Here is a 21,359-nt window from a genome sequence, read left to right as displayed (position 1 = left end):
CATATTCCATCACGCTGCTCCAAAGCGGGTTGGAATGCTGGTAGAATACACATGTGGCAGAATTTCGTTGAAATTAGACACATAAAAATTCAGTGGTAATGACCCGAAATCATCGGTTAAGATGCACGCGTTCTAACCACTGGGCCATCTCGGCTCATTCATCATTTATTTTAATAATTTTTCTCTTATCTTTATAAAAAATAACAACTCCCTCTTATCTTATAAACAAACATCGTGCAGTATATTTAATATCAAAACTAAATACACGAAAACTATAATGTACGCGCCGTCAAGTACCGTTCCTGTAAATTGTACGTCACGCGCGATTTAAACTTACCGGTTAGAAGTTAGAAACAAATGCCCCCGCAGATATCTTTGGGTACAAAAATGTGAAAGCACATGTACATATACATGCAATTGTATAGTAATTTTGATCGTATATTTTATATCAAATATTCTTGGTCCGCTAATCTGAGATCGGCCAACTTAGGTGGTAATATACATATGCTGGCGTTATTACCGCTGGATGGCAAAACTTATTTTCGGAAGTGTACGTCTTGTCTTTAATGGGTTATTTTAGTTCTAGAGGAAGCTGAGAGGAGGACTCACCTTGAACCGCGGCAGGTGTTAACGTTTGGTCCCACGTGTCGTCCTCCGCTTTTCGAAAACTCCTCTCCACTGAAAACAAACGTCAAGTTAAGGAACGATTACATCGAAGATTTCATTCGACTTTGCAATGACAAGAAAGACAGAAGATAAATGAGGTAGCCGCTACTCACTGTTGAGGAAGTTGGCGGTGCCCGACGACTTCCTCGACTTCTTGTCGCCGGAGTCGAGACCTGCACAAGGAGCACGCGGGGGTTAGTGTGCGGCGAGGGGGGCGGGTGTGGGGCGCGGCGCGGGGCGGGGCGGGGCGGGGCGGGCACTGACCGGGCGGCGGGTGCATGCGCTCCATGAAGCGCGACAGGCGCTTGGGCGGCGCCTCGCCGTCGAGGCAGCAGCCCTCGTCCACGGCGCGCGCGCAGGCGCGGTGCACGCGCAGCTTGCAGTCGGCGCACACGTAGGCCTGCGGCGCCAGCCCCCAGATCACCAGGTCGCAGTGGTGGCAGTGCGCCACCGACGTCAGCGCCTGCAGCTGCAGGTGGTGCCCGCGCACCACGAACTGCGCGCCAGCGACGGACGTTAATTAAACGTGTGCCGAACATAACGTAATCGTGCAAGAGGGACTGGACAGGTTTGAATTGAATTTGAAACATATGGAGCGATAACTGCGACATGAGAAGCATAGCTTGAAACGGAATATTAGACGGAAAACAATAAATGATTAGTTTCCAAGTTGACTGACTGTTTCTTCCCGAACCAGAGGCAAATTTCCGCCATGCAATAATATTTTATATTGTTTAAATATTTCGCCTCGATGTGATAATAAAACACAACTCACGGGCTGCGGATGCTGCTTGGTGAGTTGTTTGAGCCTCTGCTTGTAGAGCTTATCTCGCTGGAGGAACGAGGAGCGGGAACCCACCGCCGCCGCCACCGACGCCGGCCTGCACGCGTCGGTCACATGTCACATGTACTTCGCTGAATAGCTTTACATTTACTTACAATCTTTATATTTCACAGACTTTAACATTTACATGAGTACTAGTTATAACCCGCGGCTGCGCTCGCGTCGTTGGTCGTCAAATATTAACCATATAAGAGAAGCCTATTAAATTCGATTCAATGGTTCAGTCGTGAAAGACTGTGACTCTGTCTGTCTGCAACAGACATAAGTTACTTTCGCATTTATAATATCAGTATAGATATTTGTTTGTTTCGTATGTGTGTACGAGTATCCCAGAAACAAATTTATCAATTTTACTTCCGTATGTTAACGAATATAGAAATCGATTTACGAGGAACCTTCAGGTTTACATCATTTATGAATATGAATATTTTTTGCAAATTAACTGACGTCATTATATTATTTGTCGATTAAGTCGAACAATTGAGCGGGTCGAAAGACTCCACACACACCTGGCGCTGTGATAATCGATAAAATTGTATGAACGTAACGAGCGCATGCTTGAATATTTTCTTTGAAAATTTAATTTTTAACTAAAAGAAAAAATATTTTACCCGGCCCTTTAAATTCATTGAAAACTAAATTTAAAGTAATTTTTATTTGTATATATATATATTATAACGTGTATCACGTACATACTTAGATAATATCCCAAAGAACTCACATAAGCTTGTAAGCCTAGTTTTCTGACCGACACAGGTTGAAAAATTCTTTAGTAAGATAATGCATACGCTTTATAACTGAATCCCAAAAAATATTAGAAAAATAACAATAATAAAAATTAAAAAATCGCCCTTATATTAGATTTAGCTAAGAAGTCTACTCCTATTACTATTCTACTAAGCATTCTCCAAATTAAAAGTTCCGAAAAAATTAATTAATATTTTTCATCACAAATATATCTTTAAACGTATTTTACTAAGTTAAAACGACCAAGTAATTAATAACGCACAAGCCAATTTTATCAGACAAACAAACTATGCAAACTGACATACATAAAAAACAAATCTAAAAAAAAGAGATCTCTTTCATAAATATATTTAATCTATATTAAATCTCACTTCGTTTTCTTCTTTTTAGTTTTCGGCGACTGCCACCATCTCTTCCTGATTTCCTTCGCATCTTCTTCGTCAATATCCAACAAGTTAACCATTTCGAACACAAAGATAACAAACCACTGACTTCGATATTATTGCGCTTAAAATATACGAAAATTATGATTTATATTAACTCTCGTTAATGATACCTAAGTTTAGACGAATTGAAGGAAAACTTCGATATATTTCCGTCACCGTATATTTTCCTTATTAATTATTAAATTCCCGATCATAATTACGATTTTAGTTATGAAATAATTAATTATTTATGACAAAAAACTGTACCACGACCTATAAAATATTATTATCAGTCCTTTTCCAAAGTTATGATATACAAATAAACTAAACACACACCACGGCTAAGAGCGGTTACTTAATACACTACGAAATAAACGAAGATTCTATAAACGTCAATGATTTCGTATTTACCCGCAATACAATAAATATTTATTAATTTTATTGACATTAGTCACACGACGACCGATACAATAGTATGAAATAATACTTATTTATAAAACATCTAAATTATTTCGAAGCAAACTTTTCCGTACCGATTTTAACGCATATCGCGAAATATGTATGTATGCCGTTACAGAACTCGAAATGCACTGAAGGCCGAAATTAAAAAAAATATTAACAATCGTGAAATTACATTTTGATGTCGAAACATTCAATTTAAAATCGACTCTACACGTCTCGTTATAAAGTTACGCATCGCGTGTTCAATTTTCGTAATTTGTAATTCACCTTATCAGCACTTCAGACGAACGATAACGCGCCCATTGATAAATATTTTCATGTAAATTTGATGTCATCGGTATTACAATTGATACTAGTTACGCGCGCCGGGTGCGCGTGCGCATGTGTGTATGTGTGTGTGCGTGCGCGTGCGTACGGGTGCGTACCTGCAGTGCAGACAGAGCGCGGCGGCCACGAGCGCGGCGAGCAGCGCGGCGTGCGCGTCGGGCGCGGAGCCGCCGCCGCACGCCGCCGCGCCGCCCGCCGCCACGGCCGCCAGCCGCTGGCACAGCAGCCGCTCCACGACCACCTGCTCCTGCGCCTTGTCCAGCGAGCAGCGCTGCAGCACGCTGTCCTCGGGCCCGTACAGCGTGCCGAGCCCGACCTGCCGCTTCACCTGGAACTCGCTCAGCTGCCGCCCGAGCTCCTCCTTCGCCTGGCGCCGCGCCTTCAGGAACACGTTCCGGAGCAGCTCCTCCTTGTCGAACTCTGCGAACGTGGACGGAATGCTAGACGGCACAGCTTGCCTGCTATCGACTTTTTAGACACGATCGATTTTTGTGCAGAATATAACTAATTTGAATATCTGCGGCATTGCCCCATAACAATAGTCCATAAGACATAAGACTGTGAAGATTACTAAAATAAACTAGCCTAGCACTATTTATGTCCGTGTGTTTTCGAATTGTTTTTATTTCATAAATGGCACTACTCAGTTTCCCTGCTAGGACATTTGGGTGCCCCACTGAACTTTGGAGTAAAGCGCAGTACCTAGAAAGACCGTCGACTCAACAATCTCCACTCAAATCTTTCATTATTCCGATATGATTAATGATTAAAATAATTGCGCATGAATTTACTTGACATTTGGCAGGGAAAATTAAGTACATTTAGTATTTTTTGCATTTACAACTAGATTATTTATGTTAAATCAATAAGCACCGACAGAGCACTGCTAACAACGTCATAGTTGCTTATCTTTCTAACGAGTTAAAAAATAAGGGATGTATCATCTGTAAACAGTACAATGTCGCAAGTCTTATTAAGAAAATAAGGCAAATTAATTACATATATTAAATACAGCAGAGGTCCAAAATTAAACCCTGAGGTACACCCATTTGTGCCAGAGCGCCATTTGATTTTGCACCGTTAATAACAACCTTCAAAATTATTTCATTAAGGTAGGGGTCAATTAATTTTAATGCAGGGCCCTTAAATCCAAAATATTTAAGTTTTTCTAGAAGAATATCATGCCTAACGCAATGAAAAGCTTTTGATAAGTCACAAAAAAACTCCAATAGCATTTTGTGACCTTTCCCTATGACCATTAAAGTATTTATGTTTCATAAAAGAAATACCCGCGTCAGTAGTAGATATAACTCTTAGTGAAACCGAACTGTTGAGAATGTATTGGTTGTTCCAGTTAAAGTACAAAAACAATTGATTAAGCATTGATTTTTTGAAACATTTTACTCAATACTGGCAAAATAGAGATCGGACTAGTTGTTTGGGCCATTTTTATCATCGGGCTTAAATAAATCTGGAAAAAAGTACCAGATTTTACAGCTTTATTAAAGATGACAGCTACATAAGGAGCCAAATCGACCATTACTTTGTTAATAATTGTAACATATATATAACTGGTGTTTTTAAAATTTAATGAATAAAAACAAAATTTAATACTTTGTAGGGAGTTATATTCTCAAAGGAAAATTCTTTCTGATTCTTGGGAACGTAAGACTTAAGTAAGCCTAAGGCGTAGTTTACTGGAATGTTAAAATAATATTCTTCGGATTGGTTCGCTGCAATTAAATCTTCACTTATAATATTCCCTTTTACACACATACTTGCCCTGCATCAAATTTCATTCCGCTCATCTTCGAACTTTTAAAATCCAAGTAGAGTCCATCTTTTTTTTATATTAAAATTCTATTTGAATATAAGATGCAACGATCGAGCTTTTTGACAAACTTGTTTAAATGTAACTTGGATTATTTTTAAAAACATTGAGAAAATCAGCAAGAACGCGTCTATAATGAATGAAGATATTTACTTTGATAAATCAACTTACACAACTACCTTCACCGGCGCACAAGCACATTACTGCGCACGCCCACATATTTCGACGTCAATTTATAAATAGTAATTTAACGAAATAATGAGAAAATAAAACCTGTATATCCATGTTAAGGCCGTATAATAAGTAGCTCACCATTAACTAGGACGTGTTCAATTTCGTTCGCCATGTTCTCATCGACGCCGTTTAATTGCAACACCTGCAAGGAATACATTACACTACTGTAACTTAGACTGCACGGGTGTGTGTGTGTGCGTGTGCGCGTGCGTGCGTGTGCGTGCGTGCGTGCGTACAGACCGCGTTGGGCATGAGGAAGGTGGAGTGTATCTCGTAGGCCCAGCGCCGCAGCGTGTGCGCCGCCACGCCGGCCGCGCCGCGGTACGCGTCCGTCAGCACCAGCACGAGGCTCGCGCACGCGCACCTGCGGACACGCGGCGCCTCGTTACTGCACATCCGGCCCACTCGCCCGCCTCCGGGTATCAACATCGAACATCGCACATCGACTAACCTCCTCTCTCCTAACAACCAGTTTATGAGTACCGCCGTTCTCGCTTTTGATTCTCTCACTGACCGGAGATTCGAGAATAGTCCGGAATATGACGAGTTTTCCTATTAAAAAACATCGATTAACGAGTGCGAGACAAAAGAAATCATTATTTTGCTATGAACTGCTAGTGAGTACTCACCGAGGCGGGCGAATCGTCCTCCTCCATGGATATTATGGCTCGCTGAGGATCCGCACACGGCTAGAATAAAATACGTTTATAGATGTCGAATATCCTTACAGATCTATCCATTCCGACTTCGCACGTGTGCAAATATAACATTATAAGTCTACATAAAATGTTTGAAATGATTTTTTTTTAAACCGACTCGAACGATAGGTCATGTGGTCATCTTCAGATATGACTCTATTATTTTTTGTCATTTTATAAAACAACGCAAATGTTTGTTGATTTACAATTTTTAAAAATATTATCAATTATTACAATAAGTGTTTCAAATGTTAAGGGAAATTACAAAACTATTCTCACCAATGCAACTGACAACAAAAAGTTACCAATATTATTGTAAAATACGTTAAACATCCTTTGATGTACCGACCGCAAAACAAGACACTCACGTCTCGCTTTGCGTGACGTAAGTAATCGAAAAAATATTCTTCTGCTCGACAGAGCACAGAGTAATCGACGGTTAAGCTCGTAGAATAACGACAAAGCCACGTGCAAGCTGTCAGCTGGCTGGTTACCTGCGGGTGCGGGTAGGGGGGCGGCGGGGTGCCGGGCGGCGGCGTCCCGCGCGCCCAGCGCTCCTTGTCCGCGCCCGCCGCGCCCGCCGCGCTCGCTGCGCGCCACCGGCGGACAGACTCGGTTTAGACATTTTGCTTATGTTACCATGACCGGTAGTAAAACATATTTTAAAAAATACTTAAATGTAATAAATAATTAAGGTTAGAATCGATGACACTATTTTAGTTCACAGAGGGCGTATGGCGTCACAACATTTATCATCAACATTAAGTCCTTTAACATGACTTATTCATTTAGTATATTGAAATAAATAAGTACATATTATTTAATTAAAGTTAATTTAAAATGTTATAAAAAAATATTATTTGTAATTCGATTAGCCAAGTATATAATAAAACCCACTCACTTCTAGGCAGTTCGTGGTCCAGATGTTCTGGAGACGACTGACTCCTCATGTGCAGAACTGGAACACCGCCTCGATTATCTGTCTGTATATCGGAATATATTTAATACGTATTATATATTCAAATGAAAATATTAACATACAAGTATACTTCGGCATTTTTCTATGTATTTGGTTATATCGTGAAACACATAACATGTATGGATTATATTTAAAAAAAGAACATCAAATACAAGAATTATTAATTTAGACGAACACACGTCACAGAACAAGGAAATATATTATGTTATATATATATACATATATATAAAATAAGGAAATTTCGAGTTACAGCTAACATTGCTATTACATCTTATCTACCGATAAAATTTAATTTGTGATTTATTAAAAAATTGCAAAATTTTAGCAGAAATTATAATCAAAAAAGCAATAGCGATTTGTGAAAGATGAAGGTGATGAATAATAATTAATAAAACTAATAAATAATCAGTTAAAACTTTACAATATGATCTTGAAATATAATTATATATTTCAAGATAATAAACAATTTAGTTTCTTAAAAATCGTTCACTGGTCGAGTATGCAATAAATGAATTAATTTTAATATAACATCAATAGTACATTCCTGAAAGGTTACTCACACCACAGAAACTAAACTATCGATTCGCGTAGCGTTAGTATAAAAAGTTTCTATCGATACATTTCGACAATACGAGCCGTATCATCAGATTTAATTTAATGATGTGAAACGTCCATTCGGGTACCATACGATACCGAATCACTGCGGGGTCTCGATCGGCCAACGAGGAGTTACCTGCAGGGGAGGCGGCGGCGCGTTGACCAGGGGATAGTTCATCTGCAACGCGATCGAATTCGGCTGAGGTCCCTCGAGCTCCCCGTCCAACGAGTGAGAGGACCTCCGCAGCTTCTCCTCCCTATACGGAGGCATCGAGTGATGCATCGGATAGGGCTTCTTGTAGTGGGCGGCGGCGGCGGCGGCGGCGGCGGGCGGGCTGGCGGGCGGCGCGGCGGGCGCGCGGCGCGGCGGCAGCGGCGGCGGCGCGTTGTCGAGGCACGTGGTGGGCACGAGCGGCACGGTGTGCGTGTGCGCGCGCCGCCGGCCCTCGTCCGAGTTCTGGCGCACGAGCGGCGCCTCGGCCTTCTGGCGGCTCTGGCGCAGGTTGCGCAGGCTCTGGCCGGTCAGGTTGCTCAGCGAGCGCGGGATGCCGCTGAGGAAGCCCGAGTTGCCGCGCTCGGCCTCCTTGGCGCGCCCGGCCTTCGGCGTGCCGGGGGACTGCGGGACCAGGGCGGTTGGCGGTTGGCGGTTGGCGGTTGGCGGTTGGCGGTTGGGCGGGTGGCGAGCGATTCGACGTTCCGTACTCGTGCTCGACTTTTATTATTTGATAGCTTTTCTCCTCCTCGTTTTGGGAAGCCGTGAGTTCCTCGCCCGTCAGGCGGAGTGTGACGGAAAAACTATCGCAATATATGAGTTGCGGCTCAAGCCGAGTCGCGACGAGGCGAAAATTAATTTTGTGTTTCGTTGCCATTTCATCTGTCCTTATGCGTTGCTTGTGTTTTACGTTGGCTACATTGTTTTCAGTATCATTTATTGTTATAAACACGGGTCAAAATTCGAACATAAAAAATCATATGCTCGAAAAATAACACAATTCAAAAGGAATGAGTCATATTCTTTAATTTTATAAAATATGTAAAAAAAAAACATAAACCATTAGAAACAACGCCACAAACATAATACACAAACATGCATAAAAGCAGACGAAATAAACGGAGCCGCATAGTTTCTTCACCACCCGTTATCCCATTAATGGGTTAGTAACAATTAATTTATTAACATTCATTACCGATTGACGTAGTTATAACACAATTTATTTTCGCCTCTATATATACAGTGATTAAGAAAAATATTATATACGTTCAACGTTTAATATAATACTTTGAATTTTTTTGTTAACCGTACATTAAGCTGTATGTACCGACAGACAAAAGATATTTTTCTCAACCACAGAAACACTGACAAAACAGAATAATGATGATGATGTCGAAAATAATCTAGACAGCTGCAAAATAGTAACAACTGTGAACGCTATGTGAACATATGAAGCTGTTTAAGTAGCTAAATAAAAAAATTAATTAAAAAGAATACGTATTTCTACATTGTCTGTGCTGACTGCTGATCATATGGTAATGTTACAATGTTTTACTTTAATAGTATGTACTACTAAATGTAATTTTATTGTTTTTTTTTTCTGGGCTACTATTATTAACAACGACATAGATGAAATTATTATTGACGGCTGCCATAAAAACTTTAAAGATTTAGTACTGTGGATAGTTTGTCTAAGATATGTCTTGATATTTAAACGTTAAACTGTTTGTAGTGCATAATAGCACCTGTTTTTATTTTTTTTATTAACAAAAATAAATTCATCCTCACCTTACATTGAGTAAGATTATTTAAAATACACTTGTAACATTACCAGGCAACTAATAAACTCTACTAATACTGCGGTACATTGACGGTAAACATAGAAAGCGTGTCATACCTGAGCCGCCATGATGGAGTCGATCTCGTGCTGGAGTGTGAAACATCGCTGTTCCGCGGACTCGAGCTGCGCCTGCTTCCTTACATCTGGAACTTTGAGCAGCTCATCTGAAATGTGTCGTCATTCTTTGTACATGGCCTGAAATATGTAATCTATCATCATATATACATATGGAAATGGATGTCTCTGTGTGAGAAAAAAAAAACCACCGTTCGTCGCGATTGCCGTGAAAGTTGGCACATATGCAGGTATAAGAGTTCATGTAGATTCTCATTCTACCCACTTTGTTGTTAACTCTACATTAAATGCACTACGTTGCCCTGTTTTGTTGTTAGCTCTACACAACCCTACGCTTCAGGTCATCAACATCTATAGCGTTACATAGATGGTATACGGGCCACATAGAAATGTAAAAAGTCGCAGGTTCGGTGCTAACCCCTTAAGCTATTGTCGCCGCCACTCCTAGCACAATCTTTAAGCTTAACTGGGGGGATAAATAGATATATTAGTAATTCCTTAAAAAGGGACATTATTTTTTTTAGGGCTAGTATATTTTTATTTGAACGTTTACCGGGTGTTTCTAGTATATTTTATTTCCCTTTTTATTGTTTGTGATCGGAATATATATCTTTTTTATTCTAACTAAAGTGGTGCTACCAACAACATGATTTAATATATAAATCACTTTTCATGTGGGATGAAAACTATTGTTTTGGCGTTAGGTGGTAATTTAACTGATACCTAGGTAACCACACAGACATACCGCAGAGCCCCACTATATATATAAAATTAAGAACGTAGTTTTGATACTAATTGAAAACATTAATTATTATTAAAAAAAAATATCTAAACTCAAAAATTGTATATTTTAAACTTATTTAAACTGAAATAAAACTCACTTCTGAGATCCCTCATGTACTTTTGTTCCTTTTCGAGCATCAACCGCACCGTCTGCGCTTTGGATACTTCTAGCTGTCGTTGCTTCTCTTGCTGAAATTATTAATATTACATTCGTTTTGATTAATAACAATTATTGAAACGATAATAAAATAGACCACGCATAATCTGATACAGTTTCTTTGCGGTATTTTCCTTTACCGCATGTGAAACCAAATCAAATTATTTATTCAAATAGGCTCATAAAGGCACTTATGAATCGCTGTCCGGAAGGTAGATTCTACTGAGAAGAACCGGCAATAAAATCAGTACTCAGTACTCTTTTTCACCATTTAATTAAAGAGTATGTCAATAAAGTACAATTATTTTTATATGTATTCTGTCTAGAAATACAATTCTGTGACATGAGCTTTGATCTTTGTGTGTGAAAGGCTTTTTAATCCTCAAAGAGAGCAGACTTACACAGGAAAAACAGGAAAATTTACTATTATATGTAACTGTTTTAAACAACATAAATATATGTAAGTATACTAACTTTTCATATAATTAATAATTTTGAAAATAAACTATTAATTATTAATTCGATGTCTACGAAGAACATCGCTTGATAAAAAGAAAATCATAAGGAAGTAGAGCAGTAATAACAATAATTATTATGAATACGTAACAACCATGAAATACGACTGCGAGCGTGCATCGCGACCTGACTTCGCGTCACTTGTTGACACAGTTGTCACCGCGCTGGTCAATCCCAAGGTTATCAGTATAGAATGCGGATAACTCACGAAAAATAGGGGCAGCTTATGCGAACGCGTGGATTTTAAACGACACTCGCGGGTTAAAAACCCAAGCAAACACCTAAATTTTCACGTGCTTAATTTATATTTATAATTCATCTCATGCATAGCGGTGAAGGCAAAACATCGTGAGGAAACCTGCATGTGAAGTTCTGCCTCATGAGTATGCAACTCGCATTCAAGCAGCGTTGTGAAATAAACTCAAAAACTTCTCCTAAGGAGGAGACGGACCAGCGCAGAAGTGTAGCATATACGTATGACTTTACTTCTTTTACAGTTATATTAAGTGCTAAAAATCTCTACTAATATTGTAAAGCTGAAGTTTATCCATTTGAACGATGTTACCTTAGGTTCTACAAGTAAAAAACATATCGTACATATTGGAAATAGCTAATTTAAATCAATCAATCATATTAAAATTCACGCGCAGTGTGTGCAAACACAGGAAGGGGGGGGGGGGGTCGTGTAATATATATATATATATATATATTCTTTCAATCACAACCGATGGAACCCTTATCATAAGGTAGCTAGTCATTATAATAATAAAAAAGAAATCATTGTTAATTCGGTAAAAATATTCAAACGCAAGAACCGAGGACATCGTGCGTAGGAAAATTGTAACCTCAATTCGAAGATAATTTTTCGAATCCGGTTAATTGGCAAATCGTACGCACCGATGCGAATAATAGAATATTTTCCGCGAACGCGTTGCTCATGTTAATGCTAATTACTATTAGCTTTTCCCGTCTCGAATGACCCCCACTTTAATTAATATTTAACCCTGAGATATTCTCTTAATTATGTCAAAATATACTTTGATCGACTATGTTCTTACGGGCGGTTTTGAAACATTATTTTGATAAGATTAAATTGAATTTGTCCACTGTTTTAGATTATATATTCTAATGAGGAATATTAAATGAAATCTCTTAAAATATTTATTTAATATACCAACGATTCGGAAAAAACAAGACCTGAGATGAACCTGCGAAAGAACCTCAACGGAACATTTCTTTGAACGACAATAATCATATTATACAAGGAATACTAACTCCAGTTTACTGTCTAGTCTTTTTGTCAGTCTGTTTGTTGCTCTTTTACGGTCAAACTACTAAACCTAATTTGATTATGAATGATGCTATGAAGCAAGCCTGAACTCCAGGGAAGGACATAGACTACTTTTTATGCGTAAGACCTGACGACTAACTCCTGAAACGCGAGCAAAGTAGTCATTCATATAGACTTGTTACAAAAAATATAGGTTATTAATCATTGAGTACTACTAAAAAACTTACGATAAATGTATTTATAAGTAAACAATCTGCATGATACTTAAAATAATACTTGAAAAAAATATGACCTTTCTCAATAAAAGGACTACTTAACGCAAAAACATTTTTCATAACGGCCAGAGATTATCACGTACAAACAAACAATCTCCTTAGTTCTATAACTATAGAGTATATGATACTGAACATATTAATCGCAACATTAATAAGACATCGGACTCGGTTGTTACTTCAAACATCAGATAATAACCATTTATTATAAATAGGAAGATTATTCGACCCGCTCAATCGGAGTTACCGATAAATAGTTTATTAACAGCGATATATTAATAAACAAAATCTTTAATATTAGTTAGAAAATATACTTCATTATTGTGTCGTTATAAATGCCTATAAAGATGAGCCCAACACTATTTTATTTTGCCGAGTCGATGAAGAAAAAATTCATTAGTTTTCTGTTGTCTTGGGTCTGGGTGTATGTGGTATCGTCGTTACTTTTAATTTTCCATAACACAAGTGCTTTAGCTACTTACATTGGGATCAGAGTAATGTATGTGATGTTGTCCAATATTTATTTATTTATTTATTTATTTTTCCTCTGTATTTGCAACACTTTACATTGACACACCGCACCTATTAGTCGTAACGTTATGGTAAATATACAGCATATAGCCTTCCTCGATAAATGAGCTATCTAACACTGAAATATTTTTTCAAATCGAACCAATAGTTCCTGAAACTAGCGCGTTCAACCGAACTAACTCTTTAGCTTTATAATTTTAGTATAAATGAATGTTACAATGATGCTTTCACATCAATAAATAAATAAATAAACTACCTTACAATATCAAAGATTAGCGTTTATTATATATAACACTTACATTGACTGGAAACGGCGCCGTTATCGGCGTCTTGTTATGCCGTGAACTGTTCTGTTGCACTGTCAGTACTGTGGTGGGGTTAGCTGGAAGATAAATGCATAATATAAGAACTTTTAATTAAAAATATTCTATAGAAATGCTTAATTTTAAACATTTAGTTTATAAAAAAAACTCTTCTACAAAGCGATCTAAGACATGCGACCGATTCAATCGAGCTGTCGCCGCGCATATGCTATTTAGACGCGTTTTTGAACGCTACTTTCGCCACGATTACTTCAACATATTTAATTTTGCTAATTAATTTACAAATACGCTTCAACGAATGTGAATTATTAGAGCCGTTGCGGTACCTCATGAAGTCTGTTTAGGCGAATAAAAATTTTCACGTATTGATTAAAAAACGGCATCAACAATTTTGCGTCAGCAGCTATTCCGTAAGAAGTCTCTTCATATGTCACTCGTGAAATGTTAAGATCAACTTACACTGGATACGCAGTTTTGATGTGTTTGGGAAACACGTTAAAGGAATTAATTATCAAAATTAATGTCGCATAACACTTTCCGACATTTCTCGATTGTGTACTGAGGTGCGTTGTAAACCGTATACAGTTGTAATATTGTAAGTGTACATTATATAAAATTAATGTAACATATTTTATGACCGTTTAATGTATATTTTATTGAATCGTGATCTTAACCTAAGGCCCGCCACAATCCAGGTTGTAAGGGATGCAAAAAATAACGATCGAATTGCTTTAGGGGGCTCATCGCCGCAGATGATGATGTGAGTCTTGGACCATCAGAATCGGACAGTTGAAATCTTTTTTAAAGGGAGTAGTGGTGATCTCACCAGAACTGTGCTTGTATCTTGTGGTAAAGAACTTACCTACTACAAGTATTTAATACGGGATATTAATCATGTAAAAAACATTGTAAATAATCGTATTAAATACTTGTAGTAATAAAAAAACCATAAAATCTAATAATTAACTTACTTATTAAATTTTGCCGTTTAATTGATACAATTGCACCACGAACTCAAAACCGGGTATTACAAACATACACACCGAAATTATAAAGCGTCATTATATATTAATATTTTGGCCGACGAAACAAAGATCGTAATTGAAATTCGTATTCGTATTATGGTAATTGCCGATATCTATTATTATCGATAAAATATTTGAATTATACTCGATCGTGTATCGTACGAATACTAAATCATTTACTAATTTACCCTCCAATGTCTTATATAAAGTGTAAGTGCACTTGGGATCATTCCAAAATGCAAAATTAAAGATATAGCGAATAGCAATTAAAACAACGGTAGAGCTATTTTGTAATAATAAACTCGAAACTCACCGCAGAACAAGTGTCAAAATGTAATATGCTATCAAAATGGCATATCACTACAGTGACTTACAAGTCGTTTGTCAACATTTCACGAGTGAGATATAAGGTGAATTCTTGCAGAATCGCACTGCAGAAGTCGACGTACAAATAAGTTTTCGGAATTCGATCGTGTTTGTTACGAAGTTAAATAATGTACAGATGATACTGATGTTACTAAATAGTTTTCGGCCACGGCTTTGCTCGCGTTTATAATTCACAAAAAAGATTAAAATCCATTCAGTAGTTTTTGCGTGAAAGAGTAACAAACATTCATACATACAAACTTTCGCCCTTATAATACTATTAAGGATGTCATAGTATCCAATAGTGAGAGTATCTGTTACTTTTCGTTCATCCTAGACTTAAGTAAGATTCTTATATTTGTTACAGAAAAGCAGACGGGCAAACAAGCCACTCGATGGCTAGTGGTCACTTGTGCCTGTAATTACAATGGCCCACTCAATCTTTCACCCGGAACACTATTGACTCCTATTCGCTCGAGTTTCACTTTAATTGTGTGATATGCAAATGCTGTAATTTCACTACAAAATAGCGAGACTACTTTTTACTGTTCTATCCGCTTATCACAGCTCTACCGCTAAATAGCAATACTTAGTATTATCGGGGCCGGATCTACCATATGGTTTTTTGGGCTTCAGGGCCCAGGGCCCCGTGGATTCAAGGGGGACCCAGCTCAAAAGTCAAATCAAAGTCAAAAATAGACGATAATGTAAATTAATCCATAACTTTATAAAATTAAGTAGATCGTATGGTTTGCAGCCCTGCGAGTCCTGCAATTAATCAAACCCGATTAATTTCATTCAAGTCTACGTTTAGATATGTCTTAGCCCAAGTAGTGTTCGCCCAGGGCCCACTAAACTTACGGTCCGGCCCTGAGTATTATTGTATACCGGTTTGAACTACAGGCCTCTGGGACATCACACTTTCAAGATAATTAATACTTCTTACAATGCTATCATGTATGAACGAAAGGACCACTTACCATCAGGTACCATTTGCTAGTCTACCTAATATTCTTCAATGAATACTGCCTTCAGATAGGTATTACTTACCTCGTATCATATGCACGACTTGCTGATGTGTGTGATGATGTACTGGTACGGAGTCAACTCTCAAGATACGGTCTCCAGCGCGCAGACCAGCGCGCCAAGCGGCACCGTGTTCCTTCACTGATTGCACGTATACGGGATTGTCACCTGAAAAACGTAATTAGATCTATTTAATATGAATTTTACACACACATATTAAAAATGTAATATTAAAAAGGCACGTGTAAACGGTAGTATATTTTTAAAAGGTCCATTTTTTTTCTTAATATGATTTATATGGACCATTAATGTTACGATACTACACATCATATTATAGTTATTTAGTCGGTCGGTAAAAAGCGGTGATCAGGTGAAAGTCATCACCAAGAACCAGTCAACACCATGGTACCGCCACCATACATCAAAATAATCTTTATGATTCGATGATAAAATCGATCAATAGTTTACAAAACTAATGGTTCCGTTTAATATGTTTCAAATTTGCATTGACATAATTGGGTCATCGTCATTACCAGCCAATAGGAAACCAGTTTTCTAGGAGGCGGCTCATTTGATTGGTCACAAATTACCTCAGCAATGTATTCTTTCGTAAATATGCAAATATTCGTAACAGGTATTAGGAACTCGGGGTAATTTAAGTTCATATAAGGCTGTGTTGCATTTAATAAAATGCTAATGAGCCAAGAATTCACTTGAATATATTATAATATAGATGTATCTGTAGGATACTTGGTACTCGACTTCGAATGAATAATTAAGGTTTGCTGATTTTTTTTTATATAATTTCGTCCTGTTAAAAGAGCCGAGATGGCCCAGTGGTTAGAACGCGTGCATCTTAACCGATGATTTAAAAAAAACCGATGGGTTCAAACCCAGTCAGGCACCACTGAATTTTCATGTGCTTAATTTGTGTTTATAATTCATCTCGTTCTCGGCGGTGAAGGAAAACATCGTGAGGAAACCTGCATGTGTCTAATTTCAATGAAATTCTGCATGTGTATTCCGCCAACCCGCATTGGAGCAGCGTGGTAGAATATGCTCCTTCTCCTCAAAGGGAGAGGAGGCCTTTAGCCCAGCAGTGGGAAAATTTACAGGCTGCTAATGCTAAAAAATGATTATACTGTTATTACTTTTATAGTAAATCCCTTTACTTTGACTTATCGCGGAAATAAAGTAACACAGAATACCTTCACGTTGCACGGCTTGGCTAAGGCATCTTAAGAATGTTCAAGTTTGATTTCAAACCGCTGCACTATTAAAATGCAGGATTAGTGAATCAACACGTGTGGCAGATTTTAAGCATCACGGCTTCGTCACGATATTAATCTTCACCAACGAGCACGAGATAAATATTTTATCAACGCATATAAAAAAAAACAGTAGTGCTTGTCCGTGTTCGTCGGTGGTTAAAAACGGTGTAGTTTAATAAAATATAAACTCGTAAACTCACCTGACACCTTCATTCCATAGCCGTGCTCGTCACGCACGACGGTGACGGTGAGCAGGTCCTCGCCGCCCGGCGACCCCCCACCTCCCGTCCCGCCTAGCATCACCTGTAACAAATGTACGATACATTTACACTCAACAATTCATATATGCAATAGTTCCATAACCGTTTCCAATGGCAAAATAAACAAACAAATTTGACCTTGAATGAACACGACATCGTTAGACGAGATCATAAATAATCCACGGTGTTCACTATGGAATCGTGAAAAAAATACGCTTTGGGCGTTGGTATATTCGTATCGGAACTTTATAAATAATATTTTATAAATAAATAGAAATTAATCACGAGCTGTCCGTATGTGTGCATGACATAGCGGAGCTATTAGCAAATCGCACGGAATATGTCACTCTAAGGTTTGTTTATCTTTACGACGCTGTGATTGACGCGCACAATAGCGACAAAAACTAAAATATACAATCGACGAGCTTAGGTTACGTATGAGTCAAGAGAGAATCTACTGAAACACTGAATGATGGATTATCTGTCTGCGTTATAAGTATCTTTCTTAGTAGATTTTTAACTGCCTCGTTTGTCTAGTGGCTTCCTCATACAGTTGCAAAAACCGAGATCTTGGTTTAAAATACCGAGTCTATACAATTAAATTTTGGCAATGTTCATGACTCGTGCTACAAAAAATGATTGATGGTTGAATATTTGTTCAGACAAAACTACTAGTTCTAAAAATAATTCATTTTGATAATTAATTAATAATAGATAAATATAGGACAACATCACATACATTACTCTGATCCCAATGTAAGTAGCTAAAGCACTTGTGTAATGGAAAATAGGAAGTAACGACGGTACCACATACACCCACACCCAAGACAACATAGAAAACTACATCGACTCGGCCGGGAATCGAATTTTATCGTCTAATCGTCTAATTAATTAAATATGTACCAGACTAATTTTTCCATATTGTACCATAAAATATAATTTGACAAACAACTGATTTAATACCTATATTGGTTACATGTTACGTAAGAAAAATAAACTAAATTTAGGATTCAGAACATTTGCAAAGCGAATCTCTTGCGAATTATGAAATGACTGTTTATGAAAAGTGATTTTTTTTTTCAAATTAAGTTGTGTGTCATCTGAATTGTTTCTAATGCTGTCTAGTTAAACGCTCCTAAAGTCATATTACAATAGCAATGTCCTCGGACAAAGATGATCACATACAACTGGTTGGCCATTTCTCTGACAATTCAGAATAATAAAAAATAGGAAGTAATGTGTATATGAATCTGAAATGTATTTTTTATAAACACATCACATATCCGCAAATAATTGACTTAGCTCGAACAATACATCGGAATATAAAAGGCAATTTGTATTCAAATTTCACTTTCACGTCTGAACTCGTCGCAGACAATGATATGCGAAAAATTATGCGACTTTTTCTCCCTACGGCAATGTTCGCATAAAAAATTAGATAACACCAAGAATGAAAATAAATAAAACACACATTTACATAGACTGAAGTTATAAAAGATTATTTAAAATGATTCCATCAGTCATACTTTAAAATAAAAATTATAAGGATAGTTCCTCTTATAGTATAAAGTTTTGCGGTTATTTCACGGTGCTCCAATGCAAGTTAGTGGAGACGCTTGGGGCAGATATTAATCCGACACGTTAGATATTTAGCACGACCTTCAGCCTCCAACCTATCACAAAAAATCGGTTGACATTCGGACGTTCTAATAATTAGGTGCTCTCAGACTCTTAATCATTGATAAAAGTAACAAACTGTAAAAATCCTTAGGCCTCTTCTCCATTTGAGAAGATTTGGAGCTAACTCCTACGCGTTGTTCCAGTGCCGATTGCTGGATACATATGTAGCTAAATATCATTGAAATTAGATACATGCGGATTACTTGCGTTATTTTCCTTCAACGCAGAGCACGAAATCATTTATAAATTGAGAACATGAAAATTCAATGGGCCATCACAACTACTATATACTACTCTTTGATACTGATTAACAAATTCAATGTCAATCATTTTTATATGGAAAAACTACAAAAACACAATGTCGTAAAAATCAAATACCATCTCCTAAATTCAGAGCCAGGCCGTCGTCTAGGCTCATAAAGAAGAGCCAGCCTTATATAGGCATGAAAATTACTAAGGAAACATGCTCTCAGAATGATTTTCTTTATCACAAAGCGTGACATGAATTACAAATGGCAGAGCTTTTGAAACCGACGGCGTCTTTAATTTAGAGCCCGCGACCAATTGTGAACATGAATGCGCTCCATTCACTTGAAAATTTAATCCATTTTGAGGTAACAAGATAGAATTATCGTTACCTAAAAATGGATAGAAGTCCGTTCTTAAAAATATAATGTATAGTCTTGTAATTATATAGTTACTAGTTATGTGGATCATAAAGTGTTACTATATAGTTTATAACCTTTATTAACATACATATGTGCTATGTAATATGTAATACAATGAGTTTTCATTTTCAATTAGACCTATGAGTCGATAGCGTGTCCGAACGGGAAAGCTTTATACCTAGGTACTACCAACTACTGGTGATTTTCTTATGTTTAAAACGGTAATTATTTTTTAAAATCTGAGGATAATTGCCCTCTGAATGATATATTTAATTTATTTAATTTATCACTTCGTGAAATTGGGCTGGTATTAATCGTCATAATAGTGAATAATTTCAATAAAAGATTCAGTTTACAATAAAATCATAAAAGTTTCTTATTTTCGTACAGCATAAATTTTATATCTTCATTTATCCTTGACCAATAAAATATATTAATAATACACATAAGACTCAAAAATCTAACGAAAATAAATGCAAATAATGAGAAATTTCGCACACGCGATCTGAAACTATAAAATTTTAGGAATCATTCATAAAATATAGTATATAGGCTCTTTGCAAGCCCGTCTCTGAGTAACCTATTATTACTACAGATTCAAGGGACATAACATCTTAGCTCTCAAGGTTATCGGTTCATTGGTGGTGGAAATACTTAACATTCCTTTCAGCGCTGTCTATGGGCGGTGGTGACCACTAAACATCAGCTGGTCTATTTGCCAGTTCCCCTCCTTTTTTTATAATAAAATAAAAACTCAGACTAAGCAAAGTTGAGCCGTCTAGAATATATAAATTAACCCTCCGGACGATAACCGACTCAATTCGGTTCTCCTGTTACTGAGATGCACGTATCTGGTTAAAACAGTTATGTGTAAACAGGAAATAACCTAAAATACACATCAACTGCACACTTGTAAAAGGACGTAAGAGAATTTAGTTATATACAGATTTTATTTGACGAAACATCTATCTCTTACTCTTTAAAAAAGTAATGTCTATGAGTCCGCCATTTTTTTAAAAACTATAAGGTTCTCAATATATTCACTAGTTCTAGAAAGTTCTAGTATATACTTTATTAAAGTAATATTGTTTATATTACAAACATACGTATAGATATTATAATTGCGTGTGATTTAAGTCAGTTCACGCACTGTACAATTTGATAAACTATTAACAATATAAATTATAAACTTCAAGTATATTGTAAACCTTCAAGTTTTAAAACGGAAGTTGATTAAGTGTCGGAAAACGCAATGACGGTACACAAAACTTTGCTCAAGTTTTTACATTAATACCATAACTTAGATCGTTTGATTTACGACGTCTATTATGTATGTTTTTGTCGTGTTTTGAGACCGACCTTTATAAAATGTAAAGCGATAAATTATTGCCTTACCTCTGATTATTTATGTTTAGATAGACTGTCAAAGATATACATATATATAGTCTAAGGCACTTATCGCCTTGTCTATGG

At 37.2% G+C, this 21,359-nt stretch overlaps 1 protein-coding gene across 4 annotated transcripts in view; it reads right to left on the bottom strand.

The window, feature by feature from the left end:
• Positions 1-21,359, bottom strand: part of LOC125074071 (rho guanine nucleotide exchange factor 11) — a 162,953-nt gene that overhangs the window by 114,649 nt on the left and 26,945 nt on the right. For 3 of the 4 annotated variants that reach the window (XM_047685299.1, XM_047685301.1, XM_047685300.1), the window contains exons 2-18: positions 17,479-17,581; positions 16,032-16,175; positions 13,567-13,649; positions 10,599-10,689; positions 9,700-9,806; positions 7,947-8,426; positions 7,136-7,217; positions 6,729-6,823; positions 6,166-6,225; positions 5,988-6,088; positions 5,777-5,900; positions 5,615-5,678; positions 3,570-3,891; positions 1,442-1,547; positions 931-1,162; positions 780-839; positions 610-678 (exon numbers count right to left, since the gene is read on the bottom strand). In XM_047685299.1, the coding sequence (XP_047541255.1) occupies positions 610-678; positions 780-839; positions 931-1,162; positions 1,442-1,547; positions 3,570-3,891; positions 5,615-5,678; positions 5,777-5,900; positions 5,988-6,088; positions 6,166-6,225; positions 6,729-6,823; positions 7,136-7,217; positions 7,947-8,426; positions 9,700-9,806; positions 10,599-10,689; positions 13,567-13,649; positions 16,032-16,175; positions 17,479-17,578 (2,320 nt within the window). In that variant the 5' untranslated portion in view covers positions 17,579-17,581. The remainder of the gene's footprint in view (positions 1-609; positions 679-779; positions 840-930; positions 1,163-1,441; positions 1,548-3,569; positions 3,892-5,614; positions 5,679-5,776; positions 5,901-5,987; positions 6,089-6,165; positions 6,226-6,728; positions 6,824-7,135; positions 7,218-7,946; positions 8,427-9,699; positions 9,807-10,598; positions 10,690-13,566; positions 13,650-16,031; positions 16,176-17,478; positions 17,582-21,359) is intronic. The other variant, XM_047685302.1, reaches the window with a different exon arrangement.

This window comes from Vanessa atalanta, chromosome 26 (genome assembly GCF_905147765.1).
Source record: "Vanessa atalanta chromosome 26, ilVanAtal1.2, whole genome shotgun sequence".
NCBI classification, from domain to species: domain Eukaryota; kingdom Metazoa; phylum Arthropoda; class Insecta; order Lepidoptera; family Nymphalidae; genus Vanessa; species Vanessa atalanta.
The sequence above is the reverse complement of the archived record's forward strand: the minus strand, read 5'-3'. Positions and strand labels throughout refer to the sequence as shown.